This window comes from Euprymna scolopes, chromosome 17 (genome assembly GCF_053919585.1).
Source record: "Euprymna scolopes isolate OS-2025 chromosome 17, ASM5391958v1, whole genome shotgun sequence".
Lineage (NCBI taxonomy): Eukaryota > Metazoa > Mollusca > Cephalopoda > Sepiida > Sepiolidae > Euprymna > Euprymna scolopes.
Genome location: NC_136498.1, coordinates 78,193,179 through 78,216,655, shown reverse-complemented (window position 1 = coordinate 78,216,655; position 23,477 = coordinate 78,193,179). Strand labels below are relative to the sequence as shown.

Here is a 23,477-nt window from a genome sequence, read left to right as displayed (position 1 = left end):
TGCTAGGCGAATGAGTTGCAAATTGTCTGACCAGTCCGCTTTGTTTTTGTTCATAGCCAAAGATGCTTTTGATTGTCTATGAAACCGTATTTGTCGACATGTGTGTGTAGAGCAAATGTTAGGGGTTTATGATTTGTATAAATGGAAAATTTTCTGCCTTCGAGGAGATGTTTAAAGTGCTTAATTGCAAGGTAAATTGCCGAGAAAGTGTTATATTTAGTCTGCGCTTTGGCAGAGAAGAATGAAATAGGGATCATTTTGTTGTCAGAAATTTGGTGAATGACAGCTCCTACTGCTATTTCTGATGCATCCGTTGTAAGTGTAAGTTCTGTTGTATCGCTGTCTTGGATATATGTAAGTTTGGTGAAGTTTTCCAAAGCAGTTTTCAATTGTTCGAAGGTCTGTAGTGCGTATGTGTGCGTACATGTGTGTACGTTAGCGTGTGTGTGTATGCACGTGAATGTGAGTGTATGTACGTGAACGTGAATATATGTACGTGTGCGTGTGTGCGTGTGTGCGTGCGTACATGTAGGTGTGTGTATGTGAGGAAAAAAACATGTTTAAACATATTGTCTAAATTCTGATGATGTGAACTCAGGTCCATTGTTGCTGATCACTATTTGTGGAATTCCAATTTTGCGAAAGTGTTTTTTATTTTATTGATCACTGTGCGTGATTTTCACTCATCAAGTTTGTGGATATCAAAGTATCTCGTTGTGTAGTCTATTATTACTACATATGCTTTATTGTATAAATAAAAAATGTTTGTCGCAACTTTCGTCCATGGTGTTACTGCTATTTCATGGTGCATTAGAGGTTCTTTAGTGGGTTTTATTCCCAGTTTTGTCATTTTCTCAAGTTCTTTTTTAATCTTGGTTTCATGCCAAATGGGATATTTCTTGCGGGATTTATAACGGGTTTTATATCTGGATTTATAGTGACCGGTAATTTTCCGATGCCACCAAAGCAGTCTTTGTATCTTCCTATTAGGGCTTCTGTATCAGTCTTATTTATCGAATATATTCTTTTTATCAATCCCAGATTTTCCGTTGTGTTTGCACTAATTACTACATTTGCATTAGTATTTGCTACGATAAACTGGGTATTTATTTTTATGTCTTTGTTTTGTAGCTGTATCATATTAGGTTTTATTGTGTTGTAAATCTTTACTGGTATTACATTCACTTCAGCTCCTGTATCAATTTTAAAATTAATAAATGTTTCATTACCTTGTAGTTTTATTTTCCACTTGTCAGTTTGGGGCACGTGTATATTTTCTTTTCCAATATGGCGTCCAAGTTAAACTGGTCTGACTCCACGTAGCCTGAGTTGTATGATTGTCGGACATTGTATAGCTTTTTCTTTTTTGTTCGACACATTCGTGCATAATGCCGTTTTTTTCCACAGTTTGTACAGGTTTTGTTGTATGCCAGACAGTTGTTTTTCTGGTGCGAACCAGAGCAATAGGTACATTTTTCAATCCAGTACTGTGTTTTGGTAGGCTTTTTGTCTTCTTGTTTAAAGGTTGCATGGGCAGACATCTTGTTTTTTGTTATTCTGTTTTTCTTCATGTCCCAAATTAGCGATATATTTTCTGTGTCTGACGTGGCCATTATTTTAGAGTGTCTCTTCATTTCTTTGGCACTGAGCCCTGCTTGAACTGCTTTTTCTAAATCCAACAACGGTTTTCTCAGCATTCTTTCTTGAAGCATATTATCGTTAATGCCACAGATAAAAATATCTTTTATTAGTCTCCCGGTAAGTTCTCCAAATTCGCATTTGCTTGCTTTTTGTCGTAGTTCGGTGACATATTCATCGAATCTCTGCGTTTCTTTTTGCTTGCATGTCAAGAAATGGTATGTGAGAAAAGTTAGGTTTTTTCTTGATTGGCAGTGCAAGTCGAATTTTTCTATCACATTTTTCAAGTTGTATTTCTGTTCTTTGTTCTCGGACTTGAAGGTGTAGTATATTTTTCTTCCTTCATTTCCTATACAGGTCAATAGTATCAATGTTTTAACCTTCTCCGGCTTTTTATCTGACTCTGTTGCTTGTAAAAATAACTTGAATTGTTTTTTTCCATGTATCCCATTCTTGTCTGAGATTGTCTGATGAAAAGTTAAGTTCTTTGGGGTGCAGCAAAAACTCCATAGTTTTTTGCTTGTATATATATATATATATATATAAGTTGCTCGCTTGGTTAGTATTGCTGGATGGCATCGTCCTTTCGAGTTAAAACCCCTACTTGTGAGACATCGGCTTGGGGTTATTAGCTGGTTGGATGACCGCATCCCTTGTCGAGACAAAGTAGGTTCATTTCACAGTCGGATTTCAGCGCGGTTTGCTTGATCTGTGTTGGTTAATAGAAAATTCTTGTGTGCGGGGCATTTGCTCAGTTGGTAGAGTGCTTGCCTCGCATGCAAGAGGCTTGGGTTTCGAATCCTGAGTTCGGATGCGTCTAACTGATGAGTCCACATGAGGGCGAAACTCGAGTCTTGGACTTCCAGTTCATTAACTGTCATGGCTCTCTTGTGGGCTGCGACGTTGTTTGGCTGTGGAATTTATTATATATATATATATATATATATATATATATATATATATTATTTATGTTTGTGAGTGTTAAGGGTTGTAATTATTTTCTGACACCATGTTGTATTATGTGGCCTGTATTAGTAAAGGGTTAGAAAGAACATCAAGAGAATAGAGAGACAGATGTGTGAACGTAACAGAAGCTTTATTAACACTAAAGAAAGAGTAGTAGTTTTTGCTACTATGATATACCACGTGATTGTATGGTGGGAGGTTGTAGGCAATGGTGATGGTGGGAGTAATCCCAGTCAAAGGGAGATAACTCGTGTTCCTTGATGTATATATAACAATCTGTGCATATTCGCAGGCACTTGTCTTTCTTTGTGCTGTATGCCAAACTAGAACACCAGTCTGTGTGTTCCTCAACTTTATGGAGCATATATTCCTCAAGAAGCCTGTTAATTTCCTCCTTTAATTTATCTTTTAGGTGGATATTGCATTTACATGGAGGGTCAGTGAAAGAATCTACATCTTCCTGTAGTAGGAGTTTGGTGGTTTCATTAAAATTTCCAGTCATATCAAACTGCTTGGGGTATTGTGACATAAGTTGGCTGATAGAAGAGTGTATTTGTCCACATGTATCGTTATTAGTTTCAGATTTTTGCATGTCAGAAGCCAGAAGACTGCAGGTCCTGGTACTTTTACAATATAGTCGGTAGTTGAATGGAAAATAATAAGACAAGCTACCACGTGTAGGGACCTAGACGACCCATGTAGATTATGCCTTCATGAAAAATTTGCTATCCTGTACTTTAAAGAACCCCAACATCTATTAAACTGTAGAAAAGAAATAGCAAACAACTGTGTTCACAAGATAAAATTTACTCTAGGATAGCGATACAAAATAGTTTTAAAACTAACAAAAACAATAGAAAATAAACAAATAAATAAATTAAATAAACATGAATATACATAAACGATCACACATATATGTATGTATATATATGTGTATATATATATGTGCATATATGTGTGTACACATATATATATTTATATATAAACTAACATTAAAAAAAAAACACTAACCTAGATTTAAAAAAGATCAAGAAACTAAATATTCAAGCTAAATAGAGCACACATAAAGGAACAGGTCAACCAGAGGTCAAATAGGCCTTTGTCCGATAAATGCATGCTCATTGGCTGATAGGAAGGGCGCGGTAGATACTAGAAAGCTGATTGGCTAACTAAAATCTCAATAGAAGATGAGCATATAAAAACGACAAACAACCACAGAATTCGCGCATAAGCCTGAAGAGTCCAAGAGTGGATGAAACACGGAATATTCAGTGTAGCTTAATCGCCATATACATTTTATAACTTACTAACTAGCTCTACCTACGTATTGAGCACTTTTGAAGTAAATACTTAAAGTTTACGCATAAATGTATACTTTCGTATCTTAATTTTATGTGAGTAAATTAAGTAGTGATATATATATATATATATATATATATATATATATATATATATATATATATATATATATATATATAAGGCCGACCTTACATGATTTAGGTACAAAAGATGACCAGTTCACATATAAGCCACTGAAAGTAGGCTTCCTATAAATGGTAGGGAGAAATCCCCCTCTTGAACCTTCGAAGAACATCCTAGAAGGGAAGAAAATTGTCCTTCTCACTTTCCATAGTGAACTTCAGAGCTCCATACAGAGAATTCAACCTGCTGAAAAATACTGACGCTTCACTTTGCAATAAAAACATAGCAAAAGCGTTGTCAACATATCTGAAATATGTGATGGGTATTGTTCCAGAAGTAAACAGAACGGATTCCTAGTAATTGATAAAAATTCATATATATATATATATATATATATATATATATATATATATATATATATATATATATATATATATATATAACTACTCCATTTATTCACATAAAATTAATATACGAAAGTATAAATTTATGCGTAAACTTTAAGTATTTACTTCAAAAATACTCAATACATAGGCTTTATCGCCATATATATTTTTTATAACTTTTATATATATATATATATATATATATATATATATATATATATATATATGAGCAAACAGTTAATAAAATATGTTAAAAAACACTTTGAAATGAGTTAAAAACATATTTAATCTGAAAAGGAAACACTAGATAAATGGATAAATTATATATATATATATATATATATATATATATAGATATATATATATATATATACATATATTCTAACAAGAATTTTACATTTGAAAGATAGGTATGATGAAAACAATGCTTACTCATGGTTAGAAAAATGGCATTGTGTGTATTATTTCACCTGTTACATACTGTTTTATTTTGTGTTTGTAATGCCATCCATATATATTTAACACATCCCATCCTTTTAGGTTTAGTTCACGGTAGGGTAGATATAAAGGGAACCGTCATTGCTGTCACCATGAAGTGATAGTTGGTAGTATTTAGTTGAGAAATCTGAACCAAAGTGTAGAGTGAGCGTGATATTCAGGAGAGCATATTAGGCTGGTAAGTATTACATCCGATCTCAGGTAATCCAAGGTGAATAGTATCTGTGGTCATAACTACACATACTCTAACACTAACACGCACACATGCACACAACACATTAACTATTTTACAGTGTCGTCTGCTCATCAAAACAAATGCATAAACTTATTAATTTTAATGCTCCTAACATTTTTCATTGAACTTTCTACAATGAAAATAAATAAACATTGATTCTTATAATAACTTTTAATCAAATATAATTTGTCTAATTAAGTTGATTACAATTTTTCAGACTTGTGAATAATTCACTGCCTTTAAATTATCAATTCATGCTTCTTAATTATATCAGCTAATGACTCTATTTTGTTCTACAAGGACTTTCAAAATCATTCTAGGTTTTCCTATCCATGTAAACTTCCATTTTAAACACATAGAAAATATTTATTTTGTGAACTCATGCTTCTGAATTTATTATTTTGTTTGTGTTTATCAATTAACATTTCTCTCATTTAAGTATTTATAACCTAAAAAAGTTTTCTGGAGAAATTTTTTTGAGGATATGTTTTTTCTTTTTTTTACCTCTTATTCCTTTCTTTTGAGTTTGCATACTGCTGTTGATGTTGTAAGTCATGTGACTAATTTCTGCCTGTTGTTTGATCTGCACATTCCCTCATAGTGTAATAAATTTCAAGCTGAAGTTGGCAGTTTGAACTGGAATGGAATGGACATTTGAAATGGGTTGACGTGCTTTCTTCTCTCCATCTAAACAGAATGTTAAAATGTTGAAGTGAACTCGTCTAAGTTACCTGGGAAAGTTTGTAGCATTGGAGTGATTATGTCTAAGTTACCTGACGTATTCATATCTCACTGAGAGGAATCTACTTCAAGAAAATCTAAGAAATCTAGCAAAGACTTGCATTTAAATATGTTGGAAAAATACCAGCTTGCAGGAGAGATGACACATGATAGAAATATTCTTACTAGGAAAGATTGAAGTAAAAAGTGTCTATCAACTAGATATTTTCACCTAAGGCCTGAAAAAACGGACAAGCTGCAGTTTTTTCTAAGTCAAAAGAAAAGAACATTTCTATTCTGGCTGAACTCAAAGAATAAACGAGGAAGTTTTTTTACTGGACTTCTTTCCTCTTCAGAAAACGTACTTATACGAAGAACTATGTGTGTTTATTTTACAAGTTATTCCTTCAGGAAAATAAGGAAAATGAGGAAATAAATTCCTTGCTAAACGAACACTCTCGGAACATTATTTCAGATAATAAGTTATCTTTGTCTGCAGATATTTCAACTAATCTATTCAAGTGGATTTTTATTTAAAAAAGACATTATAAAGTGTAAACTTAAATTGCAAACAAAGGGAGCGAATACTTTTTGACTTTGCTAAAAGTGTTAAGACTTTCTAAAAAAAATCCTACGTTGGTCGAAATTTCATATCACAGCAGTAAGTAGTAAAAAAAGCCTGCTCAACCTGTCTTTCTCTTTTTCTTTCTACCTTTCGTAATTGTTACCACACAAAGAATATTTCTTTGTTGCTGAGAGCAAAATCTTAACAGCAGACAAATCGCGAACTTTTTTTAGCTCTAAGTTTTTTTTTTCTTTTTTTAATAAAACTGTTCGTTTGTTTCTATCCACCAAGTCTTTTCTCTTCTCTATTTTTTTGTTGCTTTTGCTTTTCTTTCTCTGTATTGATAACGTTTTTATACGTCAAAGTGACCTTCATTGGAAATGATGATAATTATTTCGACATTTTAAAAAAAAATGTTTCTCTGTCTATCCCCAAATTGGAGCTACTAAAAAGGACCTTCCAAATCTGTAATGTCTTCTGACATCATTAAGCGGCTTGACTTTTGTTGCCAAATACCTGATAGAATTGTGAATTATTGTGGCTGGGCTTGTCATGTGTTTAGACTGCTCAGGTGAAACTGTTATCAACATATGTTTTTCAACAACTAAATCAGATGAGATATTAGGGATTAAGTGCTTCTAAAATGCAAACGATATTTACCTCCCTCCTTTGGCAGTATGATGTGACACAAGGGTCAAAAAATGGTATTTAAAGAGGCAGTATCCTAGAGGCAGAGTACTCTAGCCTGTAAAAATGACTGACCAGTATTTCCTGGTAAGGGCGTCTCAGGCGACTAACAATAAACTAACATTTTCTGAAAGGGAGAAGATAAAGCTAAGGAGGGTGAACTACAGGACCAAAGCCATACCTTAGTCGACAGGACAAAAAGTCATCCCAACAATGGCCTTAAAAAATAAAATAAACGTAAATGACACCGCAAACACCGTGACAGCGAATTAGTAAAATCTTTTATGTAGTATTCTGTTACGTTTCGGTGTGCTGAACACGAATCTGAAAACTGGGTTAGGGTTAGGGTTAGGGTACATTTTTTTCTACTAATTCGCTGTCACGGTATTTGTATAAATTTACCAATATTTGAATGAAGAAGTTTTTATCAATGCGGAAAGGCCAAAATTGTTTGTTTTTTTTTTTTTTTCTTAAATAGTTCTTCCGGGACCCCCCTCCCCTCACTATCAAATAATAAAAAAAAAATGTGACTATATTTTCTAAGGCAAACGTTCAGCAGAAACCAGAACTCAAAAACGTAACTTGAAAACAGAGAGAGAGAGAGAGAGAGAGAGAGAGAGAGAGAGAGAGAGAGAGAGAGAGAGAGAGAGAGATCATTAATTGCCTCCGTAAAATAAATAAATTGTCATAAAAATAAATATACGGTGAGTGTTTTTCATTCATTTTTTTTTCTATCAAAAACCCGCCTCGTTTTGATTTTAACGCCGGTTCGTTTTGATTCGACTTTTTCCGTAAATTTGTGCTGAACAAATGTTGGTTTTGTCTCGTTCAAAAGCTTCTGTTATATTTCTATAGTAAACACCACCCTAAAGTTTAAAATATTTATTTATTTAAATTCTCTCCACATATTTTCAGTGATAGGAGAGAGAGAAAAAAAAAATAGAATCGCATTTATGGGAATAAAGGATAAGAATTTTACCCTCCCTCTCATCTAAAACCTATTTAGACTTAGTTTTAGGAGAGCGATTATCCGCTCTTTAGTTTAATTATCGTGACACTAGGTGGCGTAAACATCGAATAATAAAAAAGATGGACGCTGAAACAGCACATAAGACATGGGTCTTGCAAAACAATGTTGAAACTGTTAGCAGTGTCGATGAAATCTATCGATATGATAAGAAGCAACAACAAGATATTCTTACCGCAAAGCCATGGGAGAAAAAGTAAGTAAGATAATAATGACAAGAAGAACTGGTTCTTTTTTTTTTTCTGTGTAACTGGTTGAGTGTTTTCGTTTTGAGTGATAAATAAAAATGCTCCCGAAAGTTCCAGTTTTAATAACATCAAAATTTAGTGGCATATAAATATACTTTATGTATTTTAATAAATGTACATGATAATTGTTAAAATTAGCAAAGTTACTCGCCCCCCTCTCTCTTGATGCACACCGAAAAGACTTAGATTTATCTCTTTGAATGTAAACGATTCTTTTTTGAACGCGATAGGGATGTAAGTTGCAAATGGTAATAAAATCGTTGTAATTATTGGTTAATTTCTATTTCAGTCATGTTAAGTATTTAAAATGTACTGGATTTCGACAGTAAACCACGTCATATTCCAGCAGAATACGGATCGTACTGAAATAATAACGTTATTATTTAAGAACATAGTCTTAACATAGGGATGGGAAGGCGGTTTTGTAACTATTTTGTACTTTCACCTAACAATTTAATAAACAAAAAATACCATAAAAATTGAATTCATCTTGAAAATTCTATCTAAAACTACCACATATCAAACCACGTTTCAATTTTAAAATAAATAGCTTTAAAATACGAACTTATAGCAAGTTTTTTTAGGTACCTCCAACTCCAACGGCCAACGCGCACCACAGTTTTAATCCCCCCCCCCTGATATGTAACACGATAACTTTAATTTAATATATTAACTTCTTTTTTTTTACCATTTAAAAGAAGCTTCGGGTTTGTATTACTGTACACATAGATTCGAAAAAGTTGTCAAAAAACAAATATATAACAAATAAATGTTATCAAAGGCAAGATAAGTTACTTTTTTACCCAATTGGATATGTTTTTAGTGTTTATATTTAATGTAACATGTTTATTCAGCTCGAAAAACATACAGTGTTTACTGATGTATTGGAAATTTAAAAAAGGTGTTATAAATAAAAAAACTACACAAAATACTATTAAAAACCACCGAATATATGTCAACCTTACCGTTGACTCAACCTATGTCACGGTAACATATATTGAGCGAGTTCATGACAATATTTTGTCTAGTTTTTTATTTATAACACCTTTTCCCAAACTTACCGTGTTAAAGAGAGAGTCGGGTGCCATTTAAAAATTTTCCAATACATCGGTAAACATTGTATGTTTTTCGAGCTGAATAAACATGTTACATTAAATATAAACACTAAAAACATATCCAATTGGGTAGAAAAGTAACTTATCTTGCCTTTGATAACATTTATTTGTTATATATTTGTTTTTTTACAACTTTTTCGAATCTGTGTATAGTAATACAAACCCGAAGCTTCAAATAAACTGCTAATATTTAAAAAAAAAAAAAAAAAAAATTTACAGCATACAAAAATAATGAAAATACGAGACTAAAATCTTGTTTACATTATCGACGCTTTAAAACAACTTCCTATGTAGTGACGTTTTTGAAGCCGTAAACATACCCATGTTTTAAAAATCTAGTAAGTCATATTTTCCTGAAATTTTCGGTATTTATACATTATTAAATAAACTGTGAGAAATTCTGCAAAAATAAGCAGGCTCCTCATTGGTCGGTGTGTCAACCTATGCAGCGTTCTTTGTAGGCGGATTTGGAACCCAACTTTCTATCAAAGATGAACTATTACTCCTTTGTGATTTTACCGATCCTTTATGGCAGATAGCTGAAAATGACGCATCTTTTGCAAATTGGATCTTTGTGCTTTAATAAAATTTACGTTGAAGTTTAAAAGGTGAGCCTGTTGTAATTTCTGATTTTTTTTTTTTTAATTTTATTTTATTTTTTTTTTTACACAAGGCATCACCACATTATCAAGGCCAAGAGGCCACTCGAGAATAAGGGTTAAAGAGTGTACAGTAGAAATTGGACAATATAGTAATCATTAGTAATGGAAATTCGGTAAATTTGTTAACTTATATGGAACGACTCATCAAGAACTTGTTTACGTTAGACTTGAAGACAATCAGATTGTAGTCAACCAGAAAGCAGGAAAACGGAAGACAATTCCACAGGTGTGCAGTTCTAAGAAAGAAACTTTGTTCATGGAATCTACGTTTAGGTTTAGGCACAGATAAAGAGTGGGGGAGAATTATTGATAGTGTTTTCAGCTAGACGAGTGTTTTTTGTGAAAGTTTTGCGAGGGGGGACCATAGACTGAAGCTCACTCGAACATTTTCCATGAAAATAACGATAAAGCAGAGACAAACTCGCAACATCTCTTCTGTGAGATAGAGGTTGCAGAGAAGAGAAAAGTACATCTCCTACGAGGCTACAAAGTCTATTTTGAACTCTATCAAGGCAGGACAAGTCCTTTCTAGCAGCTCCTGCCCAGATGTGGCAACAGTACTCCATCCTTGGACGTACCTGACTCTTATATAGATAGAGAATTGCATCAGCAGTGAGATATCTACTGGATCGATAAAAAGATCCCACCATTTTTCCAACGGCCTTGGCAACAGATTTAATGTACGTGTTCCATTTAAGATCAGGAGTAACGGTCAAGCCCAGAAGCTTGTCAAAACTTGAGGCCTCCTGAAGACGAGAGCCATTCATTTCAACTGATGCCAGATGTGGATCAGAATGTTGATGTAAAGAGAGAAGCTTGGTTTTAGATGCATTAAAAGTAACCAGCCACTCTTTTTCCCATTGTACCACGTGCTCAAGATCAGAGGATTGGTTTTCTTTCATTCTGCCAGGGGCAAAACCAATATGTGGAAATTTCCCACAAAACTTACATAAAAAAAGTAGGTTTCGTTAAATATATTAGCGGATTTTTTATTTATTTTTTATTTTTTTTAAGGTGTTCTACCCCCCCCCCCAAATTAAAACTGAAAACTAAACAAAATAAATGTAGGTCCATAAAAATTTCGACATTTTTAAAGCTGAAAAGATCAAATAGTTAAAAAATAGTTGTTTTTATATATATTCATATAATAGAATATATGACTTGATATAATAAAAATCGAAAATCCAATATCGGCCTAAAAAAATTCATTTTGATTTGATTATTTGAATTGATAGAGGGTGAACTTTATTTTTTTTTCTTTGCGCCATTTTCCAAAAAGGTACAAAGGCCTTTAAGTAACATTATCTTTATATACTGTGAGATATTCTCTCACCTTGGTTTTGCCCTTAGCAGAATGAAAGAAAGCAAACAGAAATCACAACAGGCTCAGTTTAAAACTTCAACGTAAATTTTATTAAAGTAAAAAGATTGCAAAAGATGTGCCATCTTCAGCCTTCTGCCGTAACAGAGCTGGTAACACCCATTTGCAGGGTTCAAGACTCCACGCTGTTTGAAGAATAGTTGCAACAAATCGATGAGTTAAGTGATGCTTTCCAAGGATGAATGCTGCGAATCCGGTAGTCATCATGGAGTTCACTGTAAATAACCGTCTAAATGGTAGATAAAGGGCAGGTCAAAATGTAGAGCTTAAATTCGTCTTGAGAATTCATCATCAAAGTAATGAAGAAAGTCAGTCAATCGTAACGCACAACAGTGTGCGAAGAATACAATATTTCGCCCCACATAAGGGTATTGGTGTTTACAAATAACATTTTGCCCTACATTAGGGCAACAAGACAAAGGGGTTTTGAGGTTACATGTCTCAAGTGAGTTTTCTTACGTCCACTCGATCTATTGTCTTTTTGAAACTTGAGCGCCACCTGAAACATAAAAATAGCACCAAAAATACGACTCTGCAGTTAGTAACAACAATCAATCTGATAGGTTCAAACAAAATCGTGTGCAGTCAAACTGATCAATGTGGAGCCTGCTTATTTCTGCAGAATTTCTTACAATATATAAGTGTCAAGAGAAGACGTTAAAATTAATTTTATTGTATTAACTCTCGTCTGTGTAGTTCGTTAAAAAAATCTATTTGTTTTACAGTGTAAATATGAAAATCTGATAATAAAAAAAAAACATTACTTCCATTAACCATAATAGCGCCAATGTCCATCCATAGAAATTGACACAGAAAACAGTAAACACACAAAATGATGACGTTGCTGTTATGTAAAACGCTGATGTTTTACACAAAGCTGTGGAGGTGCCAGAAGTTTTCATTGTGTATGTAAAAAACCAAAATGAATACTCAACCAACAAATAAAACAATTCAAGGGGCGAAAGGCACATAACTCAAATTCATAATTTTCTAGTTCAACACAGGGAACCATTTTATAAAGAGAGGTAAGTACAAAAGCAAACAAACAAAAAACTTTCTTTTTTAACTTTGGTACGTCTGCATTTATGAACTCGCGATTTCCTCAAAGTTACTTCGGTATGCCCGGCGGATGATGGGAATAACCAGAAATTGTAACAAGTAGTTTTCTGGATTAAAACATTATTTTCTAATGTATTACTTTATGAATTTCAGTGGTCATCGTCATTCTTAACATGGGGAGGTTGTAACAATTTGTGATTTTTGTTGTAAGACTCGCCCAGCTGTTTCCGGTTATTCCTGTCATCTGCCCGAGTAATTTTGTAGAAATTGCGGGTTCATAAATACAAAAGTACCTTTTTATTTATTTTCAACAAAAAATAAAATTTTTCTCTTGTTTCATGTCCTGAACTAGCAACTTATGTGCCCTTGTTCTCAACTTGTTTAAGAAGATGGCAATTATATTTTTCAGGACGAATAAGTGGCTACTATTTGGGACCAAATTTGCAGGGATATTATGTAGAGTTCAACAGGGAAATGTCTGTTCACATTACACTTGAACTTTTACATGTCTGTACAGTCGGGATCCGGAAGAAAATTTCAAAGTCTAACAGTTCGAGGAAAAAAACTATTAGTGGAGAAGGCTTTCTGCTATCTCGGGATCTCGACAATGTAACAGTGGGATTTTGCTGCTTGTCTCATTAATTGGGCATCAAGTCGAGAGGGTACAAGTGCTTAGAGTGTAACATGGTAGTTGCAGTTTAGCATGTTACACTTGAACCTGATCTTATGGATGAAAGTCTCACAAAGGGACAAGGGAAAAAAATTTGACACAAGATTTTTTTCAGTTGAAAGAAAATGCATTTATTACCAGTCGTTTCCATACCAAGCCGCTTGACACATATTCTCCAAGCTAGCGACCAGTATCGTCACATTCCTGCTTTTCCTCTCGGGGTCAATTAAGTTTCTTAGTCTGTAGCTATAACCAGCTGTTATGTCTGTAATTTGTTTCATGGTTCACAGTTGCCTGACAATCTTGAAAAATTTTGGAATATTAATCAGTCTTGCATTTTGTTTTAAAACCTCCTTTTTTTTTATTTTATTTTGCCAACATGTAGTTCAAAGTCCCTCTTCCCACCACATGTTTTTTTTAGTTTTTTTTTCTTTTCCTTCCTCTTCCTCTGATCCAGCTGTAACGTCATGCTCACACCATGGCTTGGTTATTTGCATATGTGTCAATGACTTCATTACAGTAGTTCATCGGAGCAAATTCCATTAATATACTTATAAAACAGGCACAGGGATGCAACATTTCGGTGATGGGACAAAGGTTGGAGTTTGGTTGATAGTGTGGGACATATTAAATTGGAGACTCTTTTTTGAAGAGTGAGAGACTTGTGGCAGATGCACCAGGCCAAATGTGGCAATATCACTTTATGTATAGGCGAATGGGGGGCTTTGTAGAGATATGGGATACTGTCAGGTGTGAGTAACTTTCTATCACGGTAAAGAGTACTCACCTTATTCCCAGCAGCCTTGGCAATGCTCTCTAGGTAATTTAAATCGATTCCAGTCTAAATGATTGGATGACTGAAATTATTGATTTAACATCCCCAATTCTTTTTTTTTTTTTTTTCAATAATGACTGCCCCCCTCCCTCCCCGCTCCAGTAAAAAAAAAAAAGTTGGTGTTAAAATAAAATTTCATGGTGCTAGTTTACATTGGTGATCTTTTAAACCAACACATTTCAGGTGAAACCATTACATACTTATGTGTCATGGCGAAATTAGTATAAATTCCGAAAATGAAGAAAAATGATCATATGTTAGTATTTTAAATAAAAATAATCAGTCAACATTTATGTTGGTGGAATTATGTTCTCAGATATCATGTTTAAAGATAGCAAACCCTTGGTTTAAGTAGAGAGTTATCACCCTTGTTTCTCATATTGAATTGGTTGCACAACTCTTCCACATTAAAATATACAATAAATTCTGTTTTTACTTGTAATTATTTTTCTACTGGATCATTTATTGTAAATTTATACTAATTTCGTCATGACACGTGAGTACATAATGTTTTCACCTGAAATGTGTTGGGTTAGAAGATCACCAATGTAAACAAGCTCCAAAAATTTCCATTTTACTTTATTTCTAAAAATTATCATGGGCATTTACAGTATAGACAACAAAGAAAAAGTGGTCTAAAAACCTATAACAATTAATTGTTACAAAAGACAAGTTACTCTTCTACCGACCTATGTACATTTTTAGTGTTTTAACTTATCTTTATAGTGTTTATTTAGATTGAACCGCAAGTAGTGATGAGTCTTAAGGTAGAACCAAAAAGAAAGGCTGATATTAGGTGATCATCTGAGAGATCTCAATAATCACTCAAAGATAGAAATTACTGGTAGAAACATACCCAATGTCACACGGACATTTAAAAAATTTCTTTTTTTATCCCTTTTTATCTCAAACAAGGCATATTAAGGCTCTTCTGTTTGTGACCATGTCTAAAACGAGATCATGGGTAGTTGAGTATCAGTGAATGGGTGGGGTTTTGTTACTTGTTGGTTTAGTTGGGAGTATGTATGCACAAGCACTATAAGTTCATTAGAGCACATTCCATTAAAGTATTTATAAAGCATGCAACGTTCTGATCCCCATTTGGCATCAGTTGAAATGAATGGCTTTTGTCTTGGGGAGGCCTCATGTTTTGACAAGCTTCTGGACTTGACCTTTACTCCTGACCTGAAATGGAACACATACATTAAATCTGTTACCAAGGCTGCTGGAAAAATAATGGGATCCTTCTATCGATCCAGTAGATATCTCACTGCTGATGCAATTCTCTATCTATATAAGAGTCAGGTATGTCCAAGGATGGAATACTGTTGCCACATTTGGGCAGGAGTTGCTAGAAAGGACTTGTCCTGCCTTGATATAGTTCAAAATAGACTTTGTAGCCTCGTAGGAGATGTACTTTTCTCTTCTCTGCAACCTCTATCTCACAGAAGAGACGTTGCGAGTTTGTCTCTGCTTTATCGTTATTTTCATAGAAAAGTTCGAGTGAGCTTCAGTCTATGGTCTCACCTCGCCAAACTTTCACAAGAAACACTCGTCTAGCTGAAAACACTATCAATAATTCCCCCCCACTCTTTATCTGTGCCTAAACCTAAATGTAGATTCCATGAAAAAAGCTTCTTTCTTAGAACTGCACGTCTGTGGAACTGTCTTCTGTTGTCCTGCTTTCCAGCTGACTACAATCTGATTGTCTTCAAGTCCAACATAAACAAATTTTTGATGAGTCGTTCCACTTAAGTTAACAAATTTACCGGATTTCTATTACTAACAATTACTATATTGTTCAATTGACTACTGTACACTCTTAACCCTTATCCTCGATTGGTCTCTGGGCCTTGATAAGTGGTGATACCTATGTAAAAAAAAAATAAATAAATAAATGCAACATTTTTGTGATGGGACAGAACTTGGCTGATAATGCAGGACCTATTAGATTTGACTTTTTTTTTTTTTTTTGACTCTGTCCAAGATGGAGAGACTAGTGGCAGATGCACCAGCCCAGATGTAGCAACAATACTCATTGCACGGGCGAATAGTGGCTTTGCACGGATATACTCTCTAGTGTAATTTTCTAGCACTGTAAAGGGAGTTCCAATTTATGTTGTCTGTGGATTTTAAGCTGAGAAGTTTGAACGGTGTTAGGTAGGGTGTTATTTGTCATAGTAATCAGTGTTTTTTTTTAATTATTAAAGAAAAGAAGCTTAGTCTTAGTAGCATTAAATATTACCATCCACTGACTGACTCATTCTATTCACAGACCGAAGGTCGTTTTTTAAGTTTTCTGCCATTGTGGATATATGTACTTTTGATTCTACTTCATGTCTATTATAAAATAGGCACCAAGAGGATTTCAGTATTTACTAAATGAGTTCCAAGATGTAGTTATGTTTGTCTGAGGTTTGAAAAAATGGCAACACTAATATAAAGCATATAAACACAAAATCAGGTGAGGTAAAGGTTAAGCATTCTTCTTTTTCTTTTAGCCCCCCCCCCCCCCCCAGGGGAAAAATTATTTTTTGTTTTGAGGAATAGAATGCTAAAACTGTCTATAAGTTTATGATTCGGTTATGAAGGGTGGCATATCAATATAAGTACTCTTTGAATATAATTTTACGCGGTGTAGGCTGGGGATGGTAGGAGGAGTTGGGAAATGGGGGGGGGGGATCGGGACTTCTTCCTTTGGTGGTCATTGCAATAGTGATGCTGTAGCTCCTAGAATTCAAGCTAGGATTTTATTATAACACCTAAATGTGTCTCTAATGTCATTATAAAGTTACATAAGATAGTGGTTAATAGACTAGACATAATAAATTTGTATGTGGCATCTATTGTTGCAAATCTAGGGTATTTTGGTCCAGAGAGAAATTTCTGCAACACTTATTATATATAGGGACAAGAAAAAAGATGTGTGTGGGGGGGGCACTTTTTATGCTTGCTACTGCCCAGCACCAATCACAATTAAGGATTTGTCTTATGTGACTCAAATTAACCAATATTCAATGGCAACCACTTGAAGGTGAAGGAAAATTGTCAGCTTTGAATATTTTAAAAACAAAAACTGGTGTATTTTTTTTTACCTCTTTGAATATTTACTGATTTTACAGTATATTTTTCTATTCCATTTATGTTTTTACTTTTTAAAATAAAATTGTTTAGGTTTAGTATATATGTACTGTACTTTGTTTTTTTTTGTCCTTTGTCAATAAAAAAAAAAATCTTTCTAGACTCCAGCCTTGTCTAACACTGCCCAGAACAGATACTATCTTTTAATGTCAATTCTATTTTGAACAGTGAAATAGATATATACCTTGTAAAATCAGCAAATATTCAGAGTAGACATAAGAATAAATTCCAGTTTTCATTTTTAAAATATTAAAAGCAGACTAATTTTTCAATTTCAGATGATTGCTATTGATTGGTTAATTTTAGGCAAATTCTTGAAAAATTGATTAATGGTGTGCATAAAAAGCACTGCCAAAAAAACAAAACAAAAAGCTTTTGAATAAATTTTTGCAAAAAAACAAAACCATTTTCTGTTCGTTGTGCTTTTACATCAATATATGAAACTGACTTTGGTTTCCCTATCAATACTATGAGACCCCCCCCCCCCAAGACTTTGGCCTTTTGGCTCAATGCAGTGTGTAGTATCTATTTTGATACTGGAGGACTTTCTACTCTAATAACTTTTCCTCAAACTTAGCTTTTGGAATTCTCTCCTGTTTTCCTGACTATACTGACATGTGGAAATTTAAATGAAATGTAAACAAACTTTATGCTGCTCAATTCCTTACTTAGGATGCCTACTATATATCTGACCCCTAATCTACAATACCCCCTTGAATCTTAGTGGCAATATACCTTGTTTGAAATGAATTAAACTTAAAAAAATATATATATATAAGGCACTTTGTGTACGAGGTCAATCCCTATGGACTATGAAATGGCCAGGACAATTTTTTAAAATTTCGCATGAATGTATTTTATGTGTCTGGGAGTGTTCTTAGGTAGGTTTGTATCAGACTGATAAGTATAAATAATTGAAAACAACTGATTTAAGAAAGAAGTCTGATTTTAACCAAAGGTAACACCCTTATACAGCATACTGTCCCAAGTGCATTTAAGAATTTTATCACAGCACAAGCAGAAGACCCCAGCATATAAAATTAACAGTAGGTTCTTTTGATAAGATGCGCACATTTGAAATGAACACAATTTAACCGTGATACTTGACCTTTGAATTTTAAACTTTAATTCAAGCTATTATAAAAAAGTAATTTTATAAAATCAACAGTAGGTGCTTTGCAATACAATGTAGACTACAATGTATTGTGGACTAAGTCACTGCAGGGAGGCATGTGAAGCTTTCTCCAGTAGGTCCCCAACCAGAGCAAGCAATCAAGTGTTTTAAAAGAAAAATGGACTGTTTAATCGATTTCGATTATAATAAAAGTATTGGAAGTGTGGAACATTTGTTGATTCTCATTCTAGACAATGTCTCTGATATTTCTTGATGTAGGTGACTCTTCTAAATTTCTTTGCCTTGAACTTCATCCTTGACTAGATGATTAGATCATCTAGACTGTTGAGGATTTGTTCCAATCTTTGGATGTCTCTTGATTATACACCTATGTCATTCATGAATGCTCTCAGTGGTATTGGTAAAAGAGCAACATCACAGTTTGTGGATTGCAATATTAGTTTCATGACCAGTTCAAATAAAATAACTGATATTTTATAATCTCTACTTGTAGCTGTTACTAATCTATTGTGAACTTTCCAGTCATGAAACTCCTCTTAAAATGATCATATTACATTATCAATTGAATGAATAGATGATGGTATCTGGAAGACTTCAATGACTCGTTTAATCATATCATGCAGAATTGATTTGTATATATTAGTGATATCAAGCAGCACCATAGCTACATTTCTCTTTAGTCTCATAGCTATTTATGAGTTCATTCGTCTGCATAAAATCTATGACTGTTTGCAACAATTCTGATTATGATCTTTCCATCAATATTTAAAAGTGAAAATTGACAGATTACTTTAGCATTTTCTTTCTGAGGAAGATAAATTTCTTCTATATAATACACCACATTGCTGCAACATCTGGGGTCTTTTAGAGAAGAATAACTGTAGCCTTGGACATTGCTTGTACATCTTGTAGCTTACGCCATCATTCCCAGGGAAACCTTTAGCCCCTTGCCTTTTTGATGAAATCAGTTTCTTTTAGATGTCCCTCACATCAAAAGCAATTGTATTTTTTTTGTGTCCATTATATGAATGTTCTTCATTTTTATTTGGATCACTGTAAACTGATTTTAGATGCCGGTCTAGCTCTTCTTTTGAACAATCAAGTTTACTGTTTTTGCTGCTCACAAGTTTTTTGCAAATTTAAATGGATTTTTAAAAAAGTTTTACAGTCATTTTTTTTATTTCCTTCTTTGCATTGTTTTTTTTTTTTTTTCATTTCATCTCTGTTTGTTTTTGACATTTTTATACAATACATGCAACCTTCAATCTTTCCTTTGCAATCTTTTTTTGTTTTTGTTTTGAATTTCTTTCTTTCTCTTAGACACAGTCCAAAAAAAAATCTTCATTCTAATAATTTCCACTCTATCAATCAAACTTGATCATCAACACTATGCTGCATCTCTGTACCTGTTTTACAAGTACTTTAATGGAATGTGCTCTCTGTATCCTCTTGATGTAAATGCCCTCCTCCCCAGCTAACCTGACAAGCAGTAAAATCCCATCCATTTACTGTAGAGATCACTAGATACCAGAAACCTTTCTCTTCTAATAGTTTCTTCCTCCAAACTGTTATACTTGAAAATTCCCTCCCGCTTTCCTACTTTTCCACTGTGCAGAAATTTAAATGTAATACAAACAGATATTTTGCTGTTCAACTCCCTACATAGTACTCTTGTAGGTATGGTACTACATAGTAATCTCTTAGGTCTAAGTGGCAATCTACCCTGTTTGGAGTAAATAAAAGTTAAGAAAAACTATTTGCTAGCTTTACTTCTCATCATAATGGCACCTTTAGTGTCCCCTTTGAATGATTTTCTCTTCTTTTCGCACCAAACCTTCCCCTCTCTTTTTTGTATACAATTTCTCTAATTTCTGTCTTGAAGTCTAGGTAAAGCTTCCTCAGTTATATCCAGCCTCTAATAACATCACAGAAGAAAACAACTTGTAGCTATAGAGCCTTTCCTCTTGGTTTGAAAGCACCATGCTTCCAGTGAAAAACCCTCAACCATCCAAGAACAGGAATGGGATGATCAAAAGCTTCTAAGGCCAGATCAAGCCACAAAACACTCAACCATTTATAAATGTGGAGGAGGGAGAACCAGATGATGCAATACTGCCTCTACTACTCAACCAGTGCAACATAGCATATTTTGCAGAGTTCAATAACAATGCAAAGGACTGTGTACAGAAATGGTCAATTATTGTATAACCCTATGCTTTAAAAATACAAAAAGAAAATACCCTTACTCGTACATGTGATAATATCAAATTTCTCTATATTATCCCAATACCACCATTATTTTTAGAGGTCAACCAGTTTCTCCTTTGTATTATTTTGCCGCAATTGTAAAGCAACTTATGAATACCATTTTTAATTGCTTTGCCTTTTCTTTTGTTTGTCTTACAGCCCACACTATTTCAAATACATCAAGGTTTCTGCTTTGGCCCTCCTCAAGATGGTCATGCATGCCCGTTCTGGTGGTAATCTTGAGGTGATGGGACTCTTACTTGGTAAAGTAGATGGCAATACAATGCTCGTTATGGATAGTTTTGCTGCTCCAGTTGAAGGGACAGAAACGCGGGTGAATGCACAAGCACAGGCTTATGAATACATGGCGGCTTATACGGAATCATCGAAACAGGTCAGTTAACGTGTGATTTTCTTTTCCTTTCAAATTACGTCTGTCTTTTATTTTTTTTTATGGAAATTACTCCAGACGAGGCGTGAAACCACTTGACGCATTTACTAATAATGTTGAAAGATATGAACTAACAATTTTTTTCCTACCCAGCTGTATATTAAATAGCACCTTGCTTTCACTTAAATGTATACACTTAATCATTGACAGACTTTGTATTAAATAACTTGGAAAGGGATGATATACCATAAAGACAGACAAACCAAATCTTAGGATCATCTCTTATTTTAATCGATAATTCTATTTGAAAAAAAAACTATGAAACACAATCCCAAGTGGATGCTTCCCCGCTGACTACAACTTGGTCATTTTCAAATCCAATGTTAACAAATTCTTGTCAAACTGTCTTCTTAATCAAATTCTACCATTTCACCCATCTTCAAGGTGGTGTTTTACTGTCCACCTGACAAACCCATTAACTCTTATTCTTATTATTTTGGCCTTGATAAACAGTGACTCATTGGTACAAAAATAACCAAAAGGACTTGCACACATACATGCGTAAGCATTTAAAAACTATATGGGTGATGTACTGAGGTAGAAACTAGCTTATAGTGGGAGACACTTTTTGCATCATTCAGTTGGTGATACTTTAAGAAAAAAAAGGGGAAAAAACGCATCACCTACTTTAGGTGAGTGGCACCTGTTTTTTTGTCCCCCCCCCTAAATATTCCTTGTTTGTAAAGAGCTGCCTATTATTGTTTATTTAAGAATTTTTAAATGTTTTTTATCTTCTATTTAAAACGTTTTTATTACAACAATCAGCTCTTATCAACAAAATTGGCATTGCTCATCTTGAACAGGTGACTTGTGTTTTTTCGCACCCCCTTTTTTTCTATAGTTTTCACCTACTGAATGATACTGAAGAATTGGTTATTTGCACAATGTTTCAGGCTATGTAACCTTCGAACTTTAAGTGTATCTTATCGAACTAAGTAATTCACAATTGTATTTTTGAATCGCCTGCATTGAGGATTGAACCTTCAATCTCCAGGAATGCAACTTTTACAACTAAATTTCACAAAGTACTCTATCCATTGTGCCACTGATCCTTGGCTTTGAAGGTTTAATCCTCAGTGCAGATGACCCAAAGAAACAATTGTGAATTACTTAGGACTTCTAAGTTATGACTGATGGAACTAGAGATTAAATAAAGTGTTCTGTTCGAAATTCCGTGCAGATTCTTGAGTTTGGCAGGAAGATTTTTGTGTTTGGAAAGATACACCTGAAGATGTTTAGAGGTTACATTGACTGAAACATTGTGCAAATAACACTCCAGAAGAAGGCAGACTGAAGAATCCAAATAATATGAACTGGAAATAAATGTAATTAAAGGACCTTTCATTTATGCAACTCATCAGAAGATTAAGGATTGCTCTCTCTCTCTCTCTCTCTCTCTCTCTCTCTTTCTCATATATAATTGATATTGGCAGTTTCTGAAGGTGTGGGGCGCTGTCTCGTTGGACTTGGAAAGTAATAGCAGAATAAGTTCTTGCAATGAATTCTCTAAAGTTTATCCTAATCCTGTTCTGATGTTATGCAAAATCCACTACATTCTCTGCTCCAATTGCACACTGATCACTGCAAGGCATCCCCACTTACATCACTTTGTGTGTTTTATCATAACTGTAAACCAAACTTCAACTCATTAGCTGTTCAACCTAGAAAATTATATACATACAAACATCAAATTTTATTTATATAGATGATTCTCTTTTGGTCTCTTTCTCTTTGTTTTATTTGTTTTTCCTCTTAAAATCTTTCTTTCTGTCTTTCAGGTTGGTCGCCTTGAAAATGTAATTGGTTGGTATCACAGTCACCCTGGTTATGGCTGCTGGCTTTCTGGAATCGATGTCAGTACCCAAATGCTGAATCAACAATTTCAAGAACCATTTGTTGCCATTGTGGTTAGTTTCATTTCTATTTCAAATTTTGTGTGCCATTAGTTACCTAATGGATACCGATGCTGATTATGTAATTAGCTAAGCAGAGTTTAAATCTGGTTGGATCTATCCCAGTCACTTAGTGTATTACCATTGGGAATGGTATGAACATTACCTTTTGCTGTCTCTGAGTCAAACTTATGTTCACAACCTTATTAATTTATTAGGGTAATAAGCAAGTACATACATAAATGTTTTGGGTAAAATTTGGATGTAAACGAAGTTTAATTTGTTTCCTTTTATATATGTACAGTTCTTTTGTGGTATTAATAGCTTTTTTCCAAGTTAGGTTAATATTAGGTTGACAAGAAGGTACTTGAATGTTAATTTTGATTTCAAATAAGTTTTCTCTATAATATCTTTATAAATCATTTTAAAGAGCGTTTTTCACCCTATCTAATCATTTAAATTACAATTGTTTTAAAACAATTGTCTTTTCAGAACGT

General features: G+C 33.9%; 1 protein-coding gene across 2 annotated transcripts in view; it reads left to right on the top strand.

Annotated features, from left to right (window-relative positions):
• LOC145296814 (COP9 signalosome complex subunit 5-like) overlaps window positions 1–23,477 on the top strand; it is a 77,137-nt gene that overhangs the window by 46,335 nt on the left and 7,325 nt on the right. Inside the window, exons 1-3 of one of the 2 annotated variants that reach the window (XM_080142898.1) lie at window positions 7,922–8,340; window positions 20,797–21,031; window positions 22,867–22,995. In XM_080142898.1, the coding sequence (XP_079999024.1) occupies window positions 8,207–8,340; window positions 20,797–21,031; window positions 22,867–22,995 (498 nt within the window). In that variant the 5' untranslated portion in view covers window positions 7,922–8,206. Of the gene's footprint in view, window positions 1–7,921; window positions 8,341–20,796; window positions 21,032–22,866; window positions 22,996–23,477 lie in introns of those variants that run through there. The other variant, XM_080142897.1, reaches the window with a different exon arrangement.